Source organism: Amblyraja radiata, chromosome 2 (assembly GCF_010909765.2).
Source record: "Amblyraja radiata isolate CabotCenter1 chromosome 2, sAmbRad1.1.pri, whole genome shotgun sequence".
Taxonomy (NCBI): Eukaryota; Metazoa; Chordata; class Chondrichthyes; order Rajiformes; family Rajidae; genus Amblyraja; species Amblyraja radiata.
In genome coordinates, this window is record NC_045957.1 from 56,583,903 (window position 1) to 56,605,948 (window position 22,046).

The 22,046-nt window shown below is 46.2% G+C and overlaps 1 protein-coding gene across 2 annotated transcripts; it reads left to right on the forward strand.

Annotated features, from left to right (window-relative positions):
* The first annotated feature begins 510 nt into the window (after nucleotides 1-510).
* On the forward strand, nucleotides 511-18,971 carry oxsm (3-oxoacyl-ACP synthase, mitochondrial). Of its 2 annotated transcripts, none has more exons than XM_033047111.1 (3): nucleotides 511-816; nucleotides 2,567-3,696; nucleotides 18,305-18,971. In XM_033047111.1, exons 2-3 carry the CDS (start codon nucleotides 2,702-2,704, stop codon nucleotides 18,705-18,707), a joined length of 1,398 nt encoding a protein of 465 aa, XP_032903002.1. In that variant the 5' UTR covers nucleotides 511-816; nucleotides 2,567-2,701; the 3' UTR covers nucleotides 18,708-18,971. The 2 variants fall into 2 exon arrangements, with proteins under 2 accessions (XP_032903002.1, XP_032903012.1); XM_033047121.1 differs by having other exon boundaries at nucleotides 511-672.
* The last annotated feature ends 3,075 nt before the right edge of the window (nucleotides 18,972-22,046 follow it).

Consider the following 22,046-nt stretch of genomic DNA (forward strand, 5'->3'; position numbering starts at 1 on the left):
CTTCCCGCATCGTCATCGCTGCGCCGCCCGGATCCGGCACCGCCTTCCCGCATCGTCATCTCTGCGCCGCCCAACCTCCGGCACCGCCTTCCCACATCGTCATCGCTGCGCCGCCCAACCTCCGGCACCGCCTTCCCGCATCGTCATCGCTGCGCCGCCCAACCTCCGGCACCGCCTTCCCGCATCGTCATCGCTGCGCCGCCCAGATCCGGCACCGCCTTCCCGCATCGTCATCGCTGCGCCGCCCGGATCCGGCACCGCCTTCCCGCATCGTCATCTCTGCGCCGCCTGGCCTCAGGCACCGCCTTCCCGCATCGTCATCACTGCGCCGCCCGGCCACCGGCACCGCCTTCCCGCATCGTCAGCGCTGCGCCGCCCAGATCCGGCACCGCCTTCCCGCATCATCAGCACTGCGCCGCCCGGCCTCCAGCACCGCCTTCCCGCATCGTCAGCGCTGCGCCGCCCAGATCCGGCACCGCCTTCCCGCATCGTCAGCGCTGCGCCGCCCAGATCCGGCACCGCCTTCCCGCATCGTCAGCGCTGCGCCGCCCGGCCTCCGGCTAGGCCCACCTTGCGGCGTCATTGGCAGCGAGACGGCGCCGACGCCGACGCCATCGGGCTGAGCCGGGTCGCAGGCCGGTGATCGCGGGTTGCGGGATCAGCTCTCGCAAGGTCTGTTGTCAGTTTACTCTCAGGACATCCGAGAATCGTCTAGACAAGTACTTGTATAGGGAGGTTTCACGGCAGTCGGGTCACGACCCATGACCCGTACTGTTGCAACGCTGCGCCAAGTGGAGTACACGCGATGAACGGCAGGTAAGCACTGACCATTGTTTCCAGCGTAGCGGGCCCGTTAAAACCCGCCGAAATTGTCAATTTTTGCGCTGTAAATAATTATGGAAATCAGGATAAGCGTGAGAGACATTTAGCCTACTTCAGAATTCCAAAAGTGAGGAGAAATGACAGTAGATAGAAGCGAGAGCTGAAGGGACAACAACAGCCAGAGTGCTTGGCGAACATTGGCCGTTTGCTCACTGCATTTCATCAACTAAGGCATTATTTGTGGGGGTTTTCTTGATTCCTTTGGCATCTAAAAAGTTTCAGAAGTGATAAATCTGGCTTGCATACAAAAAGAAAACGTCTCAAGCAAAATTTACAGCCAGATTTATCACTTCTGAGACTTTTTAGATACCAAAGGAATCAAGAAAAACCACAAATAATGCCTTACTTGATGAAATGCAGTGAGCAAACGCGATAATTCACAATATTTTCAATTCCGATATCTGCACGGGCAATGTTTGCCAAGCACTTTGGCTGTTGTTGTCCCTTCAGCTATCGCTTCTCTTTACCTTCATTTCGCTTCACTTTTGGCATTCTGAAGTTGGTAACATGTCTCTCACACTTACCCCGACTTCCACAATTTTTTACAGCGTAAAAAAATCAACATTTTGGCGTTTTTTAACAGGTAGGAAAGTACGCGTTTCTTGCATTAATAACATACCGGAAGTTATGGATGTCCTCCAGATGGATTGAGCGGCTCCGTGCGTCAAGCCCTATGACCCAGTGACCTTACGTGCAACCCCCCTATTGCAGAGACATAAAAGGCTACGGGCCGAATGCGGATAAATACTAAAAAATAGGATCACTGCAGATAGGTATAGCGGCAGAATGTAGGAAGGAACTGCAGATGCTGGTTCACATCGAAGATAGACACAAAATGCTGGAGTAACTCAGCGGGTCAGACAGCATCCCTGGGGAGAAGGAATGGATGACGTTTCGGGTCGAGACCCTTCTTCAGACTTGTATAGTGGGAGAGATGGATATGGTGGGCCGAAGGGCTTGACTTCATAACATTGCACTTTGCATATTTGTGGCATGTTCGGGACAACCAAAGTGCAAACCAAAGATACTGGACCTCCGCTCCAGTATCTTTGGTGCAAACACAGTGAGGCTTGGAGGTTTTGGTAGTCTCGATTTTAACAATTGCTCTAAGGATACCAGAGACAACGCAATCATTGGACAGATTGTCCAAACCAAGTATGGGTGTTTGTTTAGTTATTGATCAAAAGATGAGTGGATTGAGGAAGTTCCTTGACAATCATGGACTTTCCTTATGACACTTTGAACAAAGAGGATTCCCTCTTCACCCTCGGTCGGCGACGGCCTATCCTTTCAGCTATTCAAACTCTGCCAAGCTCTTCCAGCATATCTATCTGTTATATGGCAGTAGACCTTTGCTGAGAGGCATGAGGAATTGGATGTGGTTCATTATGGGACTCAGAAAGGTTGGGATGAAGGAGAGACAGGATAAATGTGTTTGCGGGTCCGAGATGTGCTTTCCCAGCCTCACATGCTGCTTCCTGTCTGTCAGGAAGCTGGTGATCCACCGTCAGAGGGGCTCAGGCACAGTCAACTCGGAAAGTTTGGAGTGTAGTAGCTCTGGCACAATGGTGTTGAATGCAGAGCTAAAATTAACAAACATTTTTTAAATTTTCAGAAGTCAATGATGTATATTTATCCTTTGTCCGTATTTATTCATTGGTAGCATTATACTTTTTTATTACAGAAAAATTATGATACAAAGACCTGAGACACTTTTCAAGAAGAATATCTGCTTGGTCCTTGCAGCCATTGTAAATAATTTTCTTGTGCATCTGCACCATTAAAGAAGAGGAAAATTATATGCTTTGCTCCTCAAGTAATGAAGATCAGTAACATATTGCCACAAAGGATGCAGCTGCTCATGAAGATGTTAAAGTATCAGTTCTACAAACAATGTGCGAGTACAGAATTGAAAACAAGAAACTTCACTCGCATGGCCTTTGCAAAACATCAGAGGCGTGTTGTCATTACTGGAATTGGTTTGGTGTCTCCACTTGGAGTTGGCACACAACTCACGTGGAACCGAATCTTGAAAGGAGAGAGTGGTATTATATTTTTAGATGCACCAAAGTACAGAGACTTGCCTTGTAAAGTGGCTGCCTGTGTACCACATGGTGATGGAGAAGGAGAGTTCAATGAAGAAAAGTTTGTTTCAAAATCCGAGAAAAGGTCCATGTCGGATGCTACAATAATGGCAATAGCAGCAACTGAACTTGCACTCAAAGATTCCAACTGGAGCCCACAATCTGAAAAAGAGCAAGTAACCACGGGTGTAGCTATTGGTATGAGTATGGCCCCTCTTGATGAAATTACTAAAACTGCTGCCCTTTATGAAGCTCACGGCTATAAAAAAATGAATCCCTTTTTTGTTCCCAAGATTCTTCCCAACATGGCAGCAGGACAGATCAGTATTAAATACGGACTTAAAGGTCCAAATCATTCAGTAGCGACTGCATGCACAACAGGAGCACATGCAATTGGGGATGCTTCAAGATTTATCCTCCATGGAGATGCAGAGGTGATGCTGACAGGTGGCACAGAGGCTTGCATTTGCCCTTTATCTATCGCAGGCTTTGCAAAGGCACGTGCCCTCTGTACCACTTGTAACTCTACCCCTAAATTGGCTTCACGTCCTTTCCACCCTGACAGAAAAGGATTTGTAATGGGAGAGGGGGCATCGGTGCTGCTGCTCGAGGAATATGAACATGCTATAGCAAGAGGAGCACGGATCTATGCAGAAATACTTGGTTATGGACTCACCGCAGATGCCAGTCATATAACTGCTCCCAGCACTGGAGGAGATGGAGCTTTTAGGTAAATTTTGGTGTCTTGTGTAATGTGCTCACGTTTGTCAGAAATGGGATTTAAAAAAATCAAAGTCGAAATTTGAAATATTCTTCACTCCAAATTAAAATGATGGACCAGACATTGTGCTGCTGTAATTTCAATATTAGTTTAATCAGAAACATTATATAAAAGTCTGCTCCCATTCTGCTAAATTATGATGAGGGAAATGTGTGCAGATATTTGCCCCTATTTCCGTTTAAAGAAGGCATAGTACAGGTTCAGGGTCATCATTTAATCCCTTAGAATAGCTTCAGAACACTAAATGATGAGGATTGACTGGATAAATCTTTTTTGTTTCATTTTATGTGCATGGTATCTAGTTTTTAGAAATGCATAAGAATTTAAGTGTAATAGAATTTTTTAAAAATGCAGAATAATACAAACATATTACACGGTCAAGACTCAAATTTATGCCAAGAAGGTATTTGCATATGGAATAATAAACATAAGGAAAGGACATAATTGGCTCTTGGACACAATCATTTTGCCATTATTTATGAACAGGAGCAGTTAGATGGGCAAATTTAAAAAAAAAAGTGGTGCTTTGCTATCCTATTCCAAGTTTATCTTATGAACGCTAAAATGAAATTCGGCCTTCTTCCTTAACAAACTGCATTTTAAATTCAATCAGTTGCCACCATGCTTTCAAGCAGTGAATATCTGATCCTAACTGCCTGTTACATTAATAAGATTTTTTTCTCATGTCTACTTTGATTCTTTTGCCAATTACCTTAATTTGTATCCCGTTTTTCAACTATTCTGCCAGTAGTAACAATCTGTGTGCGTCCCCCTCACCCCACTCCTCCCCCGCCCATACACCCCTCCCCCCGCCCACAGACCCCTCCCACACACCCCTCTCCCCCGCGCACCCCCCCGCCCACACACACACCCTCCTTCACACACCCCACTTCCCTTCCACCCCCCTCCCCTTTCCTCCTCTCCTCCCACACAACAAGACGTCCCCCTCACCCCACACCTCCCCCGCCCACACATCCCTCCCCCCGCCCACACACCCCTCTCCCCCGCACCTTTCCCCCCGCCCACACACACACCCTCCTTCACACACCCCACCCCACTTCCCTTCCACCCCCCTCCCCTTTCCTCCTCTCCTCCCACACAACAAGAAGAGGGGGAGGGAGTGCTTGGAGTTGAGGGGAAATGAGCCGTGCCTGCGCAGTTAGGGGCTATGGGTGTGTGGTAGAATATTGCGTTGGGGGAACTTAGTCCATTTTAGTTCTGCATTCCACTCATCTCCCTGTCCATTGCTTCCTTTTGAGCTCTAAGTCAAGTTTCAAATCCACTCTTAATGAACCATTTACGTTTCTTCTCGTGTGAAGGGAAGAATACAGAGCACACACACGTTAATTCTGTATAAGAGCGACTTCATTCCTAATAGACTAATTCTCATTCAAAAGAATTAATGTTTTTATTAAACATAACATATAACAATTACAGCATGGAAACAGGCCATCTCGGCCCTTCTAGTCCGTGCCGAACACTTACTCTCACCTAGTCCCATCTACCTGCACTCAGACCATAACCCTCCATTCCTTTCCCGTCCATATACCTATCCAATTTATTTTCAAATGATAAAATCGAACCTGCCTCCACCACTTCCACTGGAAGCTCATTCCACACAGCTACCACTCTGAGTAAAGAAGTTCCCCCTCACGTTACCCCTAAACTTTTGTCCCTTAATTCTCAAATCATGTCCTCTTGTTTGAATCTTCCCTACTCTCAATGGAAAAAGCTTATCCACTTCAACTCTGTCTATCCATCTCATAATTTTAAAGACCTCTATCAAGTCCCCCCCTTAACCTTTTGCGCAACCAAAGAATAAAGACCTATCTTGTTCAACCTTTCTCTGTAACTTACGTGCTGAAACCCAGGCAACATTCTAGTAAATCTCCTCTGTACTTTCTCTATTTTGTTGACATCTTTCCTATAATTTGGCGACCAAAATTGTACACCATACTCCAGAATTGGCCTCACCAATGCCTTGTACAATTTTAACATTACATCCCAACTTCTATACTCAATGCTCTGATTTATAAAGGCCAGCACACCAAAAGCTTTCTTTACCACCCTATCCACATGAGATTCCACCTTCAGGGAACTATGCACAGTTATTCCTAGATCCCTCTGTTCAACTGCATTCCTCAATTCGCTACCATTTACCATGTACGTCCTATTTTGATTTGTCCTACCAAGATGTAGCACCTCACACTTATCAGCATTAAACTCCATACTTACTAATCCAATTTACCACACCATCATTCAGATCATTGATGTATATGACGAACAACAGTGGACCCAACACAGATCTCTGAGACACCCCACTAGTCACCGGCCTGCAACCTGATAAACAGTTATCCACCATTACTCTCTGGTATCTCCCATTCAGCCACTGTTGAATCCATCTTGCCACTCCACTATTAATACCCTACAATTGAACCTTCTTAACCAACCTTCCATGTGGAACCTTGTCAAAGGCCTTACTGAAGTCCATATAGACAACATCCACTGCTTTACCCTCATCAATTTCCCTAGTAACCTCTTCAAAAAATTCACGAAGATTAGTTAAACATGACCTTCCAGGCACAAATCCATGTTGATTGTTCCTAATCAGACCCTGTTTATCCAGATGCTTATATATATATTCTCTAAGTAACCTTTCCATTAATTTTCCCCCCCACTGACGTTAAACTAACAGCTCTATAATTGCGAGGTTTACTCTTAGAACCCTTTTTAAACAATGGAACAACATGCGCAGTACGCCAATCCTCCGGCACCATTCCCGTTTCTAATGACATTTGAAATATTTCTGTCATAGCCCCTGCTATTTCTACACTAACTTCCCTCAATGTCCTAGGGAATATCCTGTCAGGACCTGGAGACTTATCCACTTTTATATTTTTCAAAAGTGTCAGTACTTCCTCTCTATTGATCCTCATAGTTTCCATAGCTACCCTACTTGTTTCCCTTACCTCACATAATTCAATATCCTCCTTGGTGAATACCGAAGAAAATAAATTGTTCAATATCTCCCCCATCTCTTTTGGCTCTGCAGATAGTTGTCCACTCTGACTCTCTAATGGACCAATTTTATCCTTCGTTATCCTTTAGCTATTAATATAGCTGTCGAAACCCTTTGAATTTACTTGCACCTTACTTGCCAAAGCAACCTCATGTCTTTTAGCTTTTCTAATTTCTTTCTTAAGATTCTTTTTACATTCTTTATACTCCTCAAGCACCTAATTTACTCCATGCTGCCTATTAATTGTAGATATCTCTCTTTTTTCAAACCAAGTGTCCAATTTCCCTTGAAAACCATGGCTCTTTCCAATTAGGCTCTTTCCAATTAAACATATTAGGTTTGGGGAGTATGCTGTGAGAAAATTGATTAATGAATCATTTATACCTTTTTATCAAGTATTTTGTTCCAGTATGTCAGTAGACTGTATCCTATCATGACCTAAATTCAAGAAGAAGATGAAGGAATTTCAATAATTTAGATGTTTATTCATCTGCCTTCTTGTGACACAAATTCATGGGATTTGTGCTTTAGTAAGATTTAATTTGAATTGAATTGAATCCTTTATTTGTCATTCAGACCTATCGGTCTGAACGAAATGTCTTTGCCTGCAGCCATACATGTAATAATAAACAACACACAATAAACACAAATTAACATCCACCACAGTGAGTTCACCAAGCACCTCCTCACTGTGATGGAGGCAAAAGTCTTAGGGTTACTGTCTCTTCCCTCCTCTTCTCCCTCTGTGCTGAGGCGATACCCCACCGGGCGATGGTAAGTCAGTCCCGCGGTTCAAGCTCCGCGGCCCGGGGGTGGTCGAAGCTGCCGCCCTCCAGTCCAGCGGACGCAGCTGCTGCCACGGGAGCTCCGAAAAACAGGCACCAGCCTGAGACCCGCGAGCTCCCGACGATGTCGTCCACTGGCCCACGGCCGAGCCCCGGATTCAGGTCGCCGCCGCCAGAACGCCACCTCAGCCACCGGAGCACCGTCTCCGCCCCGCACCGGGCCGCCCACACGGGAGCGTCTCAGCCCCGCACCGGGCCGCCCTCACGGGAGCGTCTCAGCCCCGCACCGGGCCGCCCTCACGGGAGCGCCTTCCAGCCGGGAGCCGGTCCGCCCTCACGGGAGCGCCTTCTAGCCAGGAGCCGGGTCGCCCTCACGGGAGTGTCAGCCCCGCGCCGTCCGCCCTCACCAGAGCGCCGAGTTGTGCCGCTGCCTGAACGCCGCCGCAGCTCGGAGACGGCCAGCCTCACGTTGGTAAGTCCTGGCTGGCTCAACCTCCGGAGCCTCGAGGTCGGTCGCAGGTTGGAGGCCGCCAGCTCCGCCATTAGGCCTCAGCTCAGACGGGGAAGAGAAGGGGGATACGACAAAAAAGTCGCATTCCCCCGAAGGGAGAGACAGAAAGCCCTGTTTCAGCCACCCCCCCCCCCCCCACACATAACAAAACCTAATAACCAAAAGTTTAACTGAACAAGACCAAAAAAAAAAAAACGCCAAAAAGCAAAAACAGACAGACTGCAGGCGAGCCGCAGCCGTTTCACAGCGCCGCCGCTCCTTTCAGGTGAATTTCCACATTGCTTCGCAGCCGTCAGTAATTGTTGAGAAAATTGTGTATGTCAAGAATGGATAAATCATTTAAGACAAGGGTCGGCAACGTAAGGCCCACGGGCCGGATGCGGCCCATAACCCAAAATCACCCGGCCCGCAGGCGTTTTTTTTAAAGTCCGATGCGGTACTGCCGTCGCTGGAAGACGTCGTTGTTGAGGGTGGGGTGTCCCAGCTGTGACGTGTTTCCCGCAGGTAGGTCTGCGGACAGGAGGGTGCCTCGGGCTGCAGTTGATGGTTTGTCGCAGTTGAGCGTGCTGTCCAAGCTCTCGTTGTCCCCTTCAGACAACTCGGCCTCTGCCTTGCCGTTGCGACTGACCTTCTCTGGGGGTCCAGGTGGCGGGCGGGACGGAGGGACCTGGTGGACGGGGAGGGGAGGCAGGGGGGTTTGGTCCTCTGCCTTGTAGCCCAGCTGCCGGTCCTGCGAGCCCTGCTCAGACCGGTCACTCATGTCCACCGAGGTGTCGCTGGGCGGCTAGATGGTGAGCATCGGCAGGTGAGCGGCGCGACGCTGGTAGTCAAGGCACTCCGAGCAGGCAGCCGCCCTCCTGGCCCCAGCCTCCCCCGCCTCGCCCTCCCTCAATGAGGGCACCCAGGGCTCGGTGGAGGCAGGAGAGGCTGGCTTTGACCGGGCTCCCTCTCCCTCCTCTAAATACAGCGCCTTCGAAACAAAACTACGACTATTATTACCTCCATTTATTAACAATGGCGATAGATGTGACCCACCATCCGCTCACAGACATGGGTCCTGGCCCTGATGCAGAACAAGGTTGCCGACCCCTGATTTAAGATCTTCAGTTTCTGCATGTGTTTCAGAGAGGATGGCCTCTAAAGAAATTCACCTGTGTATTTATAACCTTCAGTACCATTTGTGACTCAGTAGGAGCTAGCTGTTTGGATACCTGATACAATACCTCCTACTTTTCTTATAATTATACTTTTTTTTTCCAGTTTGGGCAGAGAAATCAATATCAGTTCTTCTTTCACTGGTGTTTTCTGTCAACATATTAAAATAATCCAAATGTAAGCAAAGAGTTCAAAGGTAGAGAAATTGAAATTAGCAATATTAATTTTGTCAAGAGATTTCATAATATTTGGAAAGGAGTGACTGCATTATCTAAGTTTTAACCTCCTTGTAAATGAACGGAATCAATCTGAGTGAAAATGTAACATGTGTCAAACTAGCAAGTTGCTGTGGTATGCTCAAATTTAATTTAATAGTTCTGATTTCAGTTAATGTTAAGTAATAACTTTTGTATGAGAATATGATTAGCCATGAGCTCAGTACTCAAGAAACACGCCAAACTGTTTGATAACAGCACCCATGGAATACTGAAGGGATACCGTCAAAGTGTATCCACAAGACGAAAACAGTGGAGCAAAGTTTTACAAGGCAGCCCCTGTTTCATATGCTGCTAGAAAGCAAATTGATTCCGCATTGGATGACTTGCTGCAGGATGGCATTATTAAGCCGGTGAAAACAGCAGATTTCGCATGCCCGATCATAGCTGTTCCGAAACCGAATGGGAAGAGCATGAGAGTCTGTGACAATTACAAGCTCACAGCAAATAAGGTGCTGAAAGTGGAACAGTATCCACTTCCAACCCTGGAGGATCTCCTGCAAGAACTGGAAGGAGGAGAAAAGTTCTCTAAATTAGACCTCTCCCATGCCTATCAGATAGAATTAGACCCTGAAGCTCGGAAGTTCACCACAATCAATACGCACAAAGATCTCTTCGAGTATACCAGATTACTTTTTGGGATATCCAGCGCACCATGTTCCAGAGAACAATGGAGAGCCTGCTAACAGATATTCCCATGTGCAAGCCGTATCTTGATGATATCATCATCAGCAGAAAGACTGACGAAGAGCACCTCAGGAACCTGGAAGTGGCCCTGTCAAGACTAGAAACCAGTGGGTTACGTCTGAAGAAGGAGAAGTGTGCACTGATGCAAGAGTCAGTCGACTATCTTTTGGACATCGACTAAACAAGAATGGTCTTCGTCCTCTTCAAGACAAAGTTGATGCGGTGCGGAAAGCAAAGCGGCCTGTGAACCAAAGCCAACTACAGGCACACCTAGGCTTACTTTGGTATTATAGGAAGTTTATACCCAACCTGTCAAAGGAGATTGCTTCGTTGACTCTAATGCTGAAGGATGAGTACAGATCAGCTGATTCAAAGAGTGGAAGGAGAAGCAGCAAGCCTGATCCCAAGTTCAAATGGGGAAAGGAACAAGAGCAGGTATTCCAGAGATCCAAGCGTCTTCTGCAGTGATAGTGTGCTGACGCATTACGATCCAACCAAAACAATCCTGCTCCAAACAGATGCAAGCCCCTATAGCTTGGGTGCTGTGATAAGTCATGTGGATTCAGATGGACAAGAACGTCCGATAGCCTTTGCCTCGCGCACTCTCATGCCCAGCGAAGTGAACTACGCACAATATGAAAAGGAGGGTTTATCCATAATCTTCGGACTGAAGAAGTTCCACAAGCAGTTACATGGGAGGTCTTTCACCATTGTGACTGATCACAAGCCTCTGATGGGACTATTTGGAGACCACAAGCCTGCCAGCCCAATGGCCTCTGCTCGCGTAGCAAGATGGCATATGATCCTGTCTGCCTACAGTTATAAGATTGTCCATCGGGAAGGCAAGAAACACCAGAATGCAGATGCGTTGTAGCGCTTGCCGATACACGAAGCGGACTCTTCATGGAATCGCCCTGAGCTTGCGGAGCTTGATGAAGCATCAGAGGAAGGCATCAACATGCTCATCGATCTGGACACACACCCTGTTGATGCACAAGAAGGGAAGAGAGCTACCAAGAAGGACAGAGTTCTTTCCAAGGTGAAGAACCACATCATGGAAGGATGGCCAAGTGCAAGGAATCTTCCAGAAGAAGTAAAGCCCGTTGCCAGCAAGAAAGAAGAGATGTCAATTGAGGATGACATAATCCTGTGGGGACCACGAGTGGTAATTTCAGATAATCGGGATATGAGGACTAGAATCCTTGAAGAACTTCATAGCATGCACCCTGGCATCGTGAAAATGAAGGCATTGGCAAGATCATACGTCTGGTGGTCACGAATCAACAAAGAGTTGGAACAACAAGTAAGAAGTTGTCCAAGCTGTCAACATAGTCCTGTTGCAGCCTAAATCGATCCATGGGAGATTCCTGAGAGACTGGAGTAGGATTCACTGTGACTAGTCAAGTCAAGTCAAGTCAGATTTATTCGTCACGTGCACATAAAGTGCAGTGAAATTAACTTGCCAGCAGCAGTACAATTTAAAAAAAAACACAATAAAAATGTAATATAAACATCCACCACAGCATTCATCACTGTGGTGGAAGGCACAAAGTTTGGTCAGTCCTCCTCCATTTTCCCCCGTGGTCGGGACCACAACCCTCCGAAGTCGCCGCTGCGGTCAGCCAGATGTGCAGCCAAGGTAAGTCCTGAATCGGTGCTTCCCGACCGGAGACCGCGGCTTCAAAATGGTGTAGGCCGCAGGCCGGCGGTCGAAGATCTAAAGTCCCCGGCGCGCCCCAGCCAGAAGCACCGCAGACCACAGGGCCGGGATCCAGGGATCCCCGCCGCGTCCATGGTTGGAAGTAGGCCGGCGGCCGGAGCTCTTCTCAAGGGTCCCCAATGAGGGATCCCAGGCTCCGGACGCCGCGCCAGCTGGAGCTTCCCAGACCGCGGATTCAGGCTGCCATGGGCCAGCGAACGGAGCGCTCCCCTGCGGCGACCACCGGCGAGGGCTCGCCCGCTCTGCGACGAAGGAGTCCACGCTGCGCCCGCTGCTGAAGCCCCGGGCGTGTCTCGGAAAGGGCGCACCGATCCTCTGCGTTAGGCCGCGAGGGTGGCGACATGGAAAAGTCACCTCTCCGTGCCAGCCTCGACAAGGAGAATTTGCTGATTGTGGTCGATGCTCACAGCAAATTGATTGAAGCCATTCGGGTGAGACACACAACAGCAGCAGCAACAGTGATTGCCCTGAGGGTTGTTTGCATCTCATGGGTTACCGGAAACAGTGGTCACAGACTATGGTACGCAGTTTGTGTCTGAGGAATTTGCCAGGTTGCTCAGCAGCAACAACATCTGCCACATTCAAACATCATCGAAACACCCGTCCAGCAACTAACTAGCCGAAAGAGGTGTACAGACGGGTGAAAGCAGGTGTGAAGAAAGGAAAAGGATCAGACCTGGAACTAAAGCTCCAGAAGTTCTTGTTGATGTACACCGCAAGAAACGACTGGAAAGTCACCCAGTGAACTGATGTTCAAACGAAAGATCCGCACTAAACTTGACAGTCTGCGACCCGATCTAAGCAAATCTGTCCGAAGGAAGATTTCAATGAAACAGGCAGCAGATCAAGGAAGCAAGGAACGAGTCTTTGCGGTGAATGATCATGTAATGGTCAAGAACTTCACATCAGGTCCTACTTGGCTTTGCAGAATGATAGCAGAAGTCATCAGTGAAGTCATGTACAACGTAAAGTTGAGTGAGGGAAGAGTCGTACGTCGTCATGTCGATCAAATGAGAGCATACTTGCCAAAAGGTGACGAGGACGCCGACGTCCAGCAAAGAGAAGTGGGTCAACGAAGCGAGGAGCCACTGATAGTTCTGCCTACTACAACAGCAGGTGTAGATTCTGAAGGAACTTCAGAGAGTGACGAACCTCTAGCCCCTAGTGATAATACAACATCACAACCAGAGCCTGATGTCTCAGATAACATGCAAAGTCCAATACAGACAGAGACGCATGTCTAATAGGACTAAAAGAACACCTAAAAGATTTGAGGATTTTAGTCTTTATAAATGAAAACACATAAAGCAATGTGTCATTTATTGGGTTTGCCACACCACGTTTAAGGAAGATGGGTGGAATGTAAAAAAATCATGTGCCAAGTTTACTTTATGCATGATTATTACTGTTATGATGATCTAATTGTAAGATGACTTTAATAATACGACTGGGAGAACAGTGTATTAGTCAATTATATTTTGGGTAAAAGATCATATACAGTGAAGATGAAATTGAGTTACCTGCCTCCAAGTTAAAGGGGGAGGAGTGTTGTGTATGAGAATATGATTAGCATAATTGAATGTCTTGCGCAATTGTACGCATGCGCAGAGAGACTCAAGATGGCGATAACAATACAACAAGCATGTTAATTACTGCTGTGTTCCGAGTCTTATTTAAGTCCGTTTCCAGCACCAATACATAACAATAACCAACAATGGCCCTGTCTCACGGTGCGAGTCCACCCACGAGTGATCCCGAGTGAAAGAAAAAATCAAACTCGTGGTTGTCTATGAGATTCCAAGTTTATGTTCACGAGTTTAAACGAGTTCCCACATGTATGTCTAAGTTTGCCGTTTACTTCTTATTTCTGCGATGTACCAAGTTCCTCTCCCGAGTTACCAAGTTCCTCTCCCGAGTTACTCTTGAGCCAACGACGACTACTGACGTGTGGAAAAATCATCACATGGTAAAAATGATGCCATGCAGTTTTTTTTCACTATAAAAAGACCCAGCCTGAAGAACGATCTCGACCCAAAACATCACCTGATTCATTTCTCCAGAGATGCTGCCTGACCAGCTGAGTTCGTCCATCATTTTGTGTCTATCTTTGGTTTAAACTAGTATCTGCAATTCCTTCCTTCAAACTTTTAGAGCAGTTTGTTTAAGAAACAATCCTTCCAAAATTGCATTCAAAAGTCCATTTGAACTGCATTTGTTCAAGGTCTGGCATCAATCATTGAAAGGCATAGGCTGTTTTGTGTCGGGAGGAACTGCAGATGCTGGTTTACACCGAAGATAGACACAAAATGCTGGAGTAACGCAGCGGGACATGCAGCATTTCTGGAGCGAAGGAATGGGTGACGTTTCTGGTCGAGTCCCTTCTTCAGAATGAAAAAACTTTTGACACTTCTCTCCAGAGATGCTGCCGGCTTGGCTGAGTTACTCCAGCTTTTTGTGTCTAGTAAGATTGTTTTATTCCCTTAATTTATTTCTCATCAAAACATTGGTAAACATCTAACAAAAAGATTAGGTAAATTGAACATTAACGTTATTCTTTCCCCCCCGACAACAAGGTCCGTAGACCAGAGGGATAACAGTGTGGGTTTCTCTACTCACCCAGTATGTCCGTCAGAGCAGCTGTCCCACCGTCGCGACTTAAACTGTATAAAAAGTAGCCGCTCAAAACATTGCTGATTGAGCAGAGTTGCCCAGAAACCACCCCTTTCACACTCACCTCAGCCCTGGGAAACAAAGTTTTCAGAGCCCTACAGTCACCCCAGCCCGCCTGCGAACCTCTGAATGAAAGACTGCTCAGATGTTCTCTTCAGCAGTGGAGTCCCAGAGTTTCCCAGCGCCTAGCGCAAGTTTCAATTTAAACTCGGGTAAACTGAGTTTTTATTAAAAACCCGAATACAATTGGCCCTTAATTGTAAATATGAGAATGTTTTCCTATATTGTGCGGTAGACTATCATCCGGTGTAGATATCATAATTTATTGGAAAAATATGAATACACGAACACAGGGGTTAGTTATGTCCCATCTACATCTCACACTCTCTCGCTGTGTTTCTAAGAAATGTCATTAAGGACTGAAACCAACCCATTTACAACGTAAAGTTGTGGCCGAATGTGATCACTTCCGTTATGTAGAGAGTCTCAGAACGTTAATAGAGATTCCATTCCGTTTACATTGCGCTTTGTGCAGGGATCAAATCTTAGCCCAAAGTGTACATTAGGCGGCGAGGATTAATTTCAAAACTTCAAATTATTTCAAACAGTGTTTTATCCGGATCAACAGATCAGGGCAGATGCCAGCCCCTTTAAACATCAAGGACAGCTCAGTGTGAAGTGGTGCAGGAATTATATATGTGAAATAGTCTTGGGAATTTTTCTTATCGATCCTAAATGCTCTATTTAAATTATAGGTCGTTTAGTTTGTTGTGAAGTGGCGCCGGATTTAACACCTCAGTCTATTAAAATTGAATTATCTCACTGAACTAAACCATGCAATATGTTTCCAGGCAAATATCCAGTGGTTGAGAATTAAAGAGCGGTCATTAGTGTTTTTTAAACGGGCGGTTGTAGTCAATAATACAGTAACCGAATGATATTTATTAATTGCTAGAGAGGACGATGTAAACATAGTGAGGTGAGTGAGCAGCCTCTAACATTAACCGCTCCTCGTACTGTTCTGTTGTGTAGGAAGGAACTGCAGATGCTGGTTAACCCCGACGATAGACACCAAAAGCAGGAGTAACTCAGAGGGTCAGACAGCATCTCTGGAGAGAAGGAATGTGTGACGTTTCGGATCGCGACTCTCCCGGTTGCTACCTGGACCTACCTGATCTCCCGGTTGCCAAACACTTCCCATTCCCACACTGACCTTTCTGTCCAAGGTCTCCTCCAGTCAGAGTGAGGCTAAATGCAGCATCTGTGGAGGGAGTGGATAGGCAACATTTCGGGTCGGGTCCCTTCTTTTTGAGCCGAATCAACGTCTGTCCATTCCCTCCGCTAATGCTGCCTGTCCCGCTGAGTTACTCCAGCGCTATGTGAGTTCCTCCAACAATTTGTGTGTGTTTTATGATCATGATTCCAGCATCTTCAGTTTCTTGTCTCCACATAAACTACGCCTCAGCAACACTGAGTGTACTAACCAGGAGATTATGTTGCTGCTGCCAAAACAACAGTTGGCAACGTATGCATGGTAGATGTCACATTGCGTGGGAAACGAAGTCTCCAGGGAGACGGACGCAAAGTGCTGGAGTAACTCCGCGGGACAGGCAGCATCTCTGGAGATTTATAAAGCATTACATTTTGGAACACAAGGAACTACAGAAGCTGGTTTACGGAAAAAAACAAAGTGCTGGAGTAACTCAACGTGTCAGCCAGTATCTGTGGAGAACATGGACAGGTGACGTTTCGGGTGAAAGAAGAGTCTAAAGTTTGAAGAAGGGTCCCGACCCGAAAAGTCACATATCCAAGTTCTCCGGAGATGACTAATCTTCAACATTTCACTTCTGGCACTCAGGCCAAACCCACGAGTTACTCACGAGTCACTACGGCAAACTCACGGGCTACTACGGCATTACAACGAGTTTAAACGTTTCAAATTTTTCCTTCAGGAGTAAATTTGACTTGTGGTAATCTTTCAACATGTTGAAAGATTTTCACAAGTTAACAAGTTTCCTCGAGTACCTGCCGTTAGCGTTACGAGTCGCTAAGTTACGTCCACGAGTTCCGACGTTCCTGCTACGTTAATTCTACGTGATTACCACGAGTTTGTTTTTAAATCGGGATCACTCGTGGGTGGACTCGCACCGTGAGACGGAGGTATAAGACTGTATTTTAATGTGAGCTTTTAGAGGCTGGACAGTTGGAGACATTTTAAATTGGTTTCTGCTTGCTGAAATCAGTCTGTTTATATGTATATGTATGCAGATTCCTATGTACAGAAAGATTAATCTCCTCTGACAAGGTGGACTGGGAGTTTGATACAAAATTCAAAAAGGGCCAAATAAGATTGTAAGAAGGAGATAATGCAGTGGAACAGATGCCCACCATTTGTATTATATGAGCTAATGTGCTGTGATTCAAGAAAACCTGTCAAGCAATTTTGTTAACTTTTGACTTTTTATATTGTATCTAATTGTGAAAAACATTCATTTGATCTTCCCTTGTTAATTTTTCAGTCTAGCAAGGCAATTTATTTGGGACCCCATATTGGGACATTTAATGAAATTGCTTTAAAAAGCAATCGAATCTGCTTAATGCAAAATTAATGTTGTCCAACATCTTGCTGAAAGAAGGGAAGGGTCATAAAATCAATCAACGATGTTAAGTAGTGCTGTATGAGAAGATCCAAGAACTATTTTTTCCACAGTTGCCATAGGTCTTCTGCTGCTCACCAGATGCGGGTCAGAATGCCCTATGGGCTAACCTTAACCAATCCTGTCTCCAGAATGAGTGATTAGAGGCAGGATTCTTCCTGCTTTCAGTGGGAATGCTGAATTTCTTCAGACTTTGCTTGACCTATTATTTGCTTTGGCCTTGCTCGGCAACATGGAATATGCTTAAGTTAGGCATGGAAGACAGTCCACACCAGATAACATTGCAGCATGAGACTCCAGGTCCCAACCATTTCACATGAACCCTTACTCGTGGATATGAAAATTAACAACTTGGACTTAAACGGCATCAGTACTGTGGTAAAATACCCCAGTGCACATCACAGGAACATTGCCAAAAAAAGTTTAACTTACATAAAGGTATAAAATGGTAGAAGACCATTTGAAGAGGTATGTTTTAGGAGAATATCTTTAAAGAAGTGAAAAAACGGAATGACTTTGGGAGGAAATTCTGAATCTTGGCAAAATATCAGCTGAAGTCATGAGACATAATTATCTCAATTGTAGAGTGTAAGAAAGTAACATGACCTTGGAAAGATTTGAATATTGTATTTGCTTTCAGCACCTAATAGTTTATAGTCTTAAAAACATAGCTATCAGGGAATCAGTGGAGCCCGGAAGACCGAAAGAATAAGATGTGGTATAAAAAAATTGAACATATATCCTGTGCACACTGCATTAATTGGTCGCTGGTTTGTTGCAATCAAAGGCTTGCATTGAGAGTGACTTTTTGTGTTGGGTACCAGGACAACAAATGTCACAAGTAATTGGTTTATAAAATCTTGTTGTTGTACCAAATAAAATTACAGAACATAATTTTAACTGGCTATTTTTGTGCAATGCATTGACTTATCTTATTGTTAACTTCAACAAATATATTTGAATTATAGGGAAAACCATTCCAATAATAGGCATTTGCATGTTCATTGTATTGCATGAATTGTATAATTTAATTTTTTATTGTGATGATTTATTTGAATGTAATTTTGCATCTTCTCAGGTGTATGGCTGCTGCAATAAATGATGCTGGATTGATACCGCAGGATGTTACATACATCAATGCACATGGCACCAGCACACCACAAGGAGATGCAGCTGAGAATCAAGCCATTAAGAGATTGTTCAAAGAACATGCATATTCTCTTGCTGTCTCTTCCACTAAAGGAGCCACTGGCCACCTCTTGGGAGCAGCTGGAGCCATAGAAACAGCATTTACAGCACTGGCCTGCTTTCATGGGGTCTTGCCTCCTACTCTGAACCTTGACAGGACAGAACCTGAATTTGATTTGAATTATGTCCCTATTAAGGCTCAAGAGTGGAACACCTCAAAAAGACGCATTGCACTAACTAATTCATTTGGATTTGGAGGTACAAATGCAACACTTTGCTTGGGGAGCATCTAATTAACATTTTACAATAAATAATTGAAAGGCTGTTTCGCTGGGTTGTACATTTGCAGAAACACATGCTATAGGAAAAGCTGGATGTGGCAGCACAAAAATATTGAAATGGAAATTACTCAACCATCATGATAAAAGAACATTGTAATTTTATTGATTGTTAATGCTTTCCGGCACAGCTAGTTTTCTCATTGTTAGCAGCAGAAATAATTTATAAATCAAATGGGCTTAAGTGTTTTCATTAAAAGTCTGTTTGTTAAACTGCAACGCCATGGTCTTCACCGAAACATGGCTCAATGACAACTGTCTTCAGGGCCGACAGAACAGCGGAGGACTCCGGTAAGACCAAGGGCGGCGGACTGTCATTTATGTGAACAACTCATGGTGTACGGACGTTGTTAGGATTGGTAGTCACTGCTCTGCTGACCTGGAATACCTGATGATAAAGTGCAGGCCCTTCTATCTGCCCAGAGAATTCACATCGACTGTTATCACTGCAGTCTATGTACCCCCGGACGCTAATGTCAGGCTAGCAATGGAAGAGCTGCAAGCTGCTATCAGCAAACAACTAACTGCACACCCAGAGGGGGCATTTATTGTTGCGGGTGATTTTAACCACTCCAACCTTAAAACTGTACTCCCCAGATTCCACCAGCATGTCTCCTGCCCAACCAGAGGAAACAATATTCTAGACTTAGTATATACTAATATTACTGAAGCCTACAAAGCCCTCCCCCTCCCCCACCTTGGACAGTCTGACCACCTCTCTCTGTTCCTGCTCCCCAAATACACACCTCTGATCAGACGTGTGAAACCTACCGTGAGGACAGTGAAGGTTTGGCCTGAGGGGGCTGTCTCTGTTTTACAGGAACAGTTTCAGCAAACAGACTGGAGTCTGTTTGCCACCCAGGCCACCTTTAACTCCCAAGTGGACATCAACTCATACACCTCAACCGTTTTGGACTATATAAAATTCTGCACTGACAACGTCACTACCCACAAAGAGATAAAGACCTTCCCTAACCAGAAGCCGTGGATGAGCAGGGAGGTCAGACTCCTGCTGAAGGCTCGCGATGCCGCTTTCAGATCTGGCAACACTGAGGGATACAGCTCATCCAGGGCCAATCTGAAAAAGGGAATTAGGAATGCTAAACTCAATCACAAACAGCGGATTGAGGAGCATTTCCAAAACAACTCCGACCCAGGCGCATGTGGCAACGAATCAAATCCATTGCCGATTACCATAAAGTTAACACCCCCCCCCCCCCCAGACAACGCCTCCCTTCCTGACGAGCTAAACCATTTCTATGCTCGCTTTGACTGGGACAACAAAACTCCAGCCATCAAAGTTGCTCCACCCCCGAATGAACAACCCCTCAGTCTCTCCACCTCTGCTGTACAAGATGCACTGAGCAAGGTGAATGAGCACAAAGCTGCCGGCCCCGATGGCATCCCCGGGCGGGTGCTCAGGGCATGTGCTGGACAACTATCCCTGGTCTTCACTGACATTTTCAATCTGTCACTGGCCCAGGGTGTTGTCCCCACTTTCCTCAAGACATCAACCATTGTGCCAGTGCCCAAACAGTCAGCTACAGGGAGTCTCAACGACTTCCGCCCAGTGGCACTCACCCCTGTCATTGCAAAGTGCTTTGAGCGGCTGAACTTGGCTCACCTCAAAGCCAGCCTCCCCCCCACACTGGACCCCCATCAGTTTGCCTACCGGACCAACAGGTCTACAGAGGACGCCATATCGGCGGCCCTACACTCTGCCCTGACCCACCTGGACAGCAATAACACCTACATCAGGTTGCTGTTCATTGATTTCAGCTCTGCCTTTAACACTGTCATCCCCGCTAGCTTGATCACCAAACTCAGTGGACTTGGCATCTCCACCTCCCTCTGCAATTGGACACTGGATTTCCTCACCAACAGACCACAGTCTGTTAGGGTCAACAACCTCACCTCCTCCACTATAACACTGAACACTGGCGTGCCACAGAGCTGTGTGCTCAGCCCTCTCCTCTACTCCCTCTTCACCCATGACTGCATACCTAAGAATGGCTCCAACGCCATCATTAAATTTGCCGACGACACCACGGTGGTAGGACTGATCAATGACAATGATGAGTCAGCCTACAGGGAGGAGGTCCAGCACCTGACAACCTGGTGTGCCAACAATAACCTTGTCCTCAACTCCAAGAAGACGAAGGAAATTATTGTTGACTTCAGGAAGAACAGAGGGGGCAGACATACCCCCATCCATATAAACGGGACTGAGGTGGAGCGCGTCTCCAACTACAAATTCCTCGGGGTACACATCTCGGAGGATCTGTCCTGGTCCCTCAACACCACCAAGCTGATCAAAAAGGCGCAGCAGCGCCTTTACTTCCTGAGGAGGTTCAAGAAAGCTCACCTGTCCCCCCAGATCCTGACCAACTTTTACCGCTGTACCATCGAAAGCATCCTGACCACCTGCTTCACGGTATGGTACAGCAGTTGCACAATAGCGGACAGGAAGGCACTACAACGGGTGGTGAAAACCGCTCAGTACATTATCGGTACCCCGCTCCCGGCCATGGATGCCCTCCACCGAAAACGGTGTCTGAGACGGGCCGGGAAGATCATCAAAGACCCCTCCCACCCTAACCATGGACTGTTTGCCCTCCCATCAGGGAGGCGGTACAGGAGCCTCAGGTCTCGTACTAGTAGGATGAGGAACAGCTTCTACAACAACACTATCACATTGCTGAACTCGGAGTCCCGCCGATAGATTTCTCCAGTCTCTCCGTCCACATTGTTTGCTTATCAGAATCAGAATCAGAATGCTTTATTGTCATTGCATGTGTCACATACAACGAGATTACTGTGTCTCTCCATTTAAAAGAACTTCAAACATTCACATACTCATACTTTTTACACTCCCTCCCTCCCCAAACCCACCCATGGATTCACATTTACATAAATTAACACTCTCCCACCCCCCCTCCTTCCCCATAACCCGCTCCCGAGACAGAGTTCAGTTCCAAGATTGCTGATGGGTAAAAGCTGTTCTTGAGTCTGGCAGTGCGTGACTTTAGCGACCTATACCTTTTTCCTGAGGGCAGCAGTGTGAAAAGGTGGTGACAAGGATGTGTAATGTCTTCACGATATTACAGGTCCTGCTGCGGCATCTGGAGTGGTAAATGTCCTCCAGAGGGGACAGGGGGAGTCCAATGATACCCTGGGCAGTTTTTATCACCCTCATATTCTGTATTGTTTGCTTATACTGTATTTTTATTTCTATATTGCACTATTACTACGGACTGACGCTAAACTGCATTTCGTTGTACCCATACTTGTATC

Excerpts from the sequence above, each read along its gene's own strand:
- oxsm (XM_033047111.1), top strand. The coding sequence starts at position 2,702 with ATGAAGATCAGTAACATATTGCCACAAAGGATGCAGCTGCTCATGAAG. Across the intron at positions 3,697-18,304 it reads GGAGGAGATGGAGCTTTTAG|GTGTATGGCTGCTGCAATAA; the intron begins GTAAATTTTGGT and ends GCATCTTCTCAG.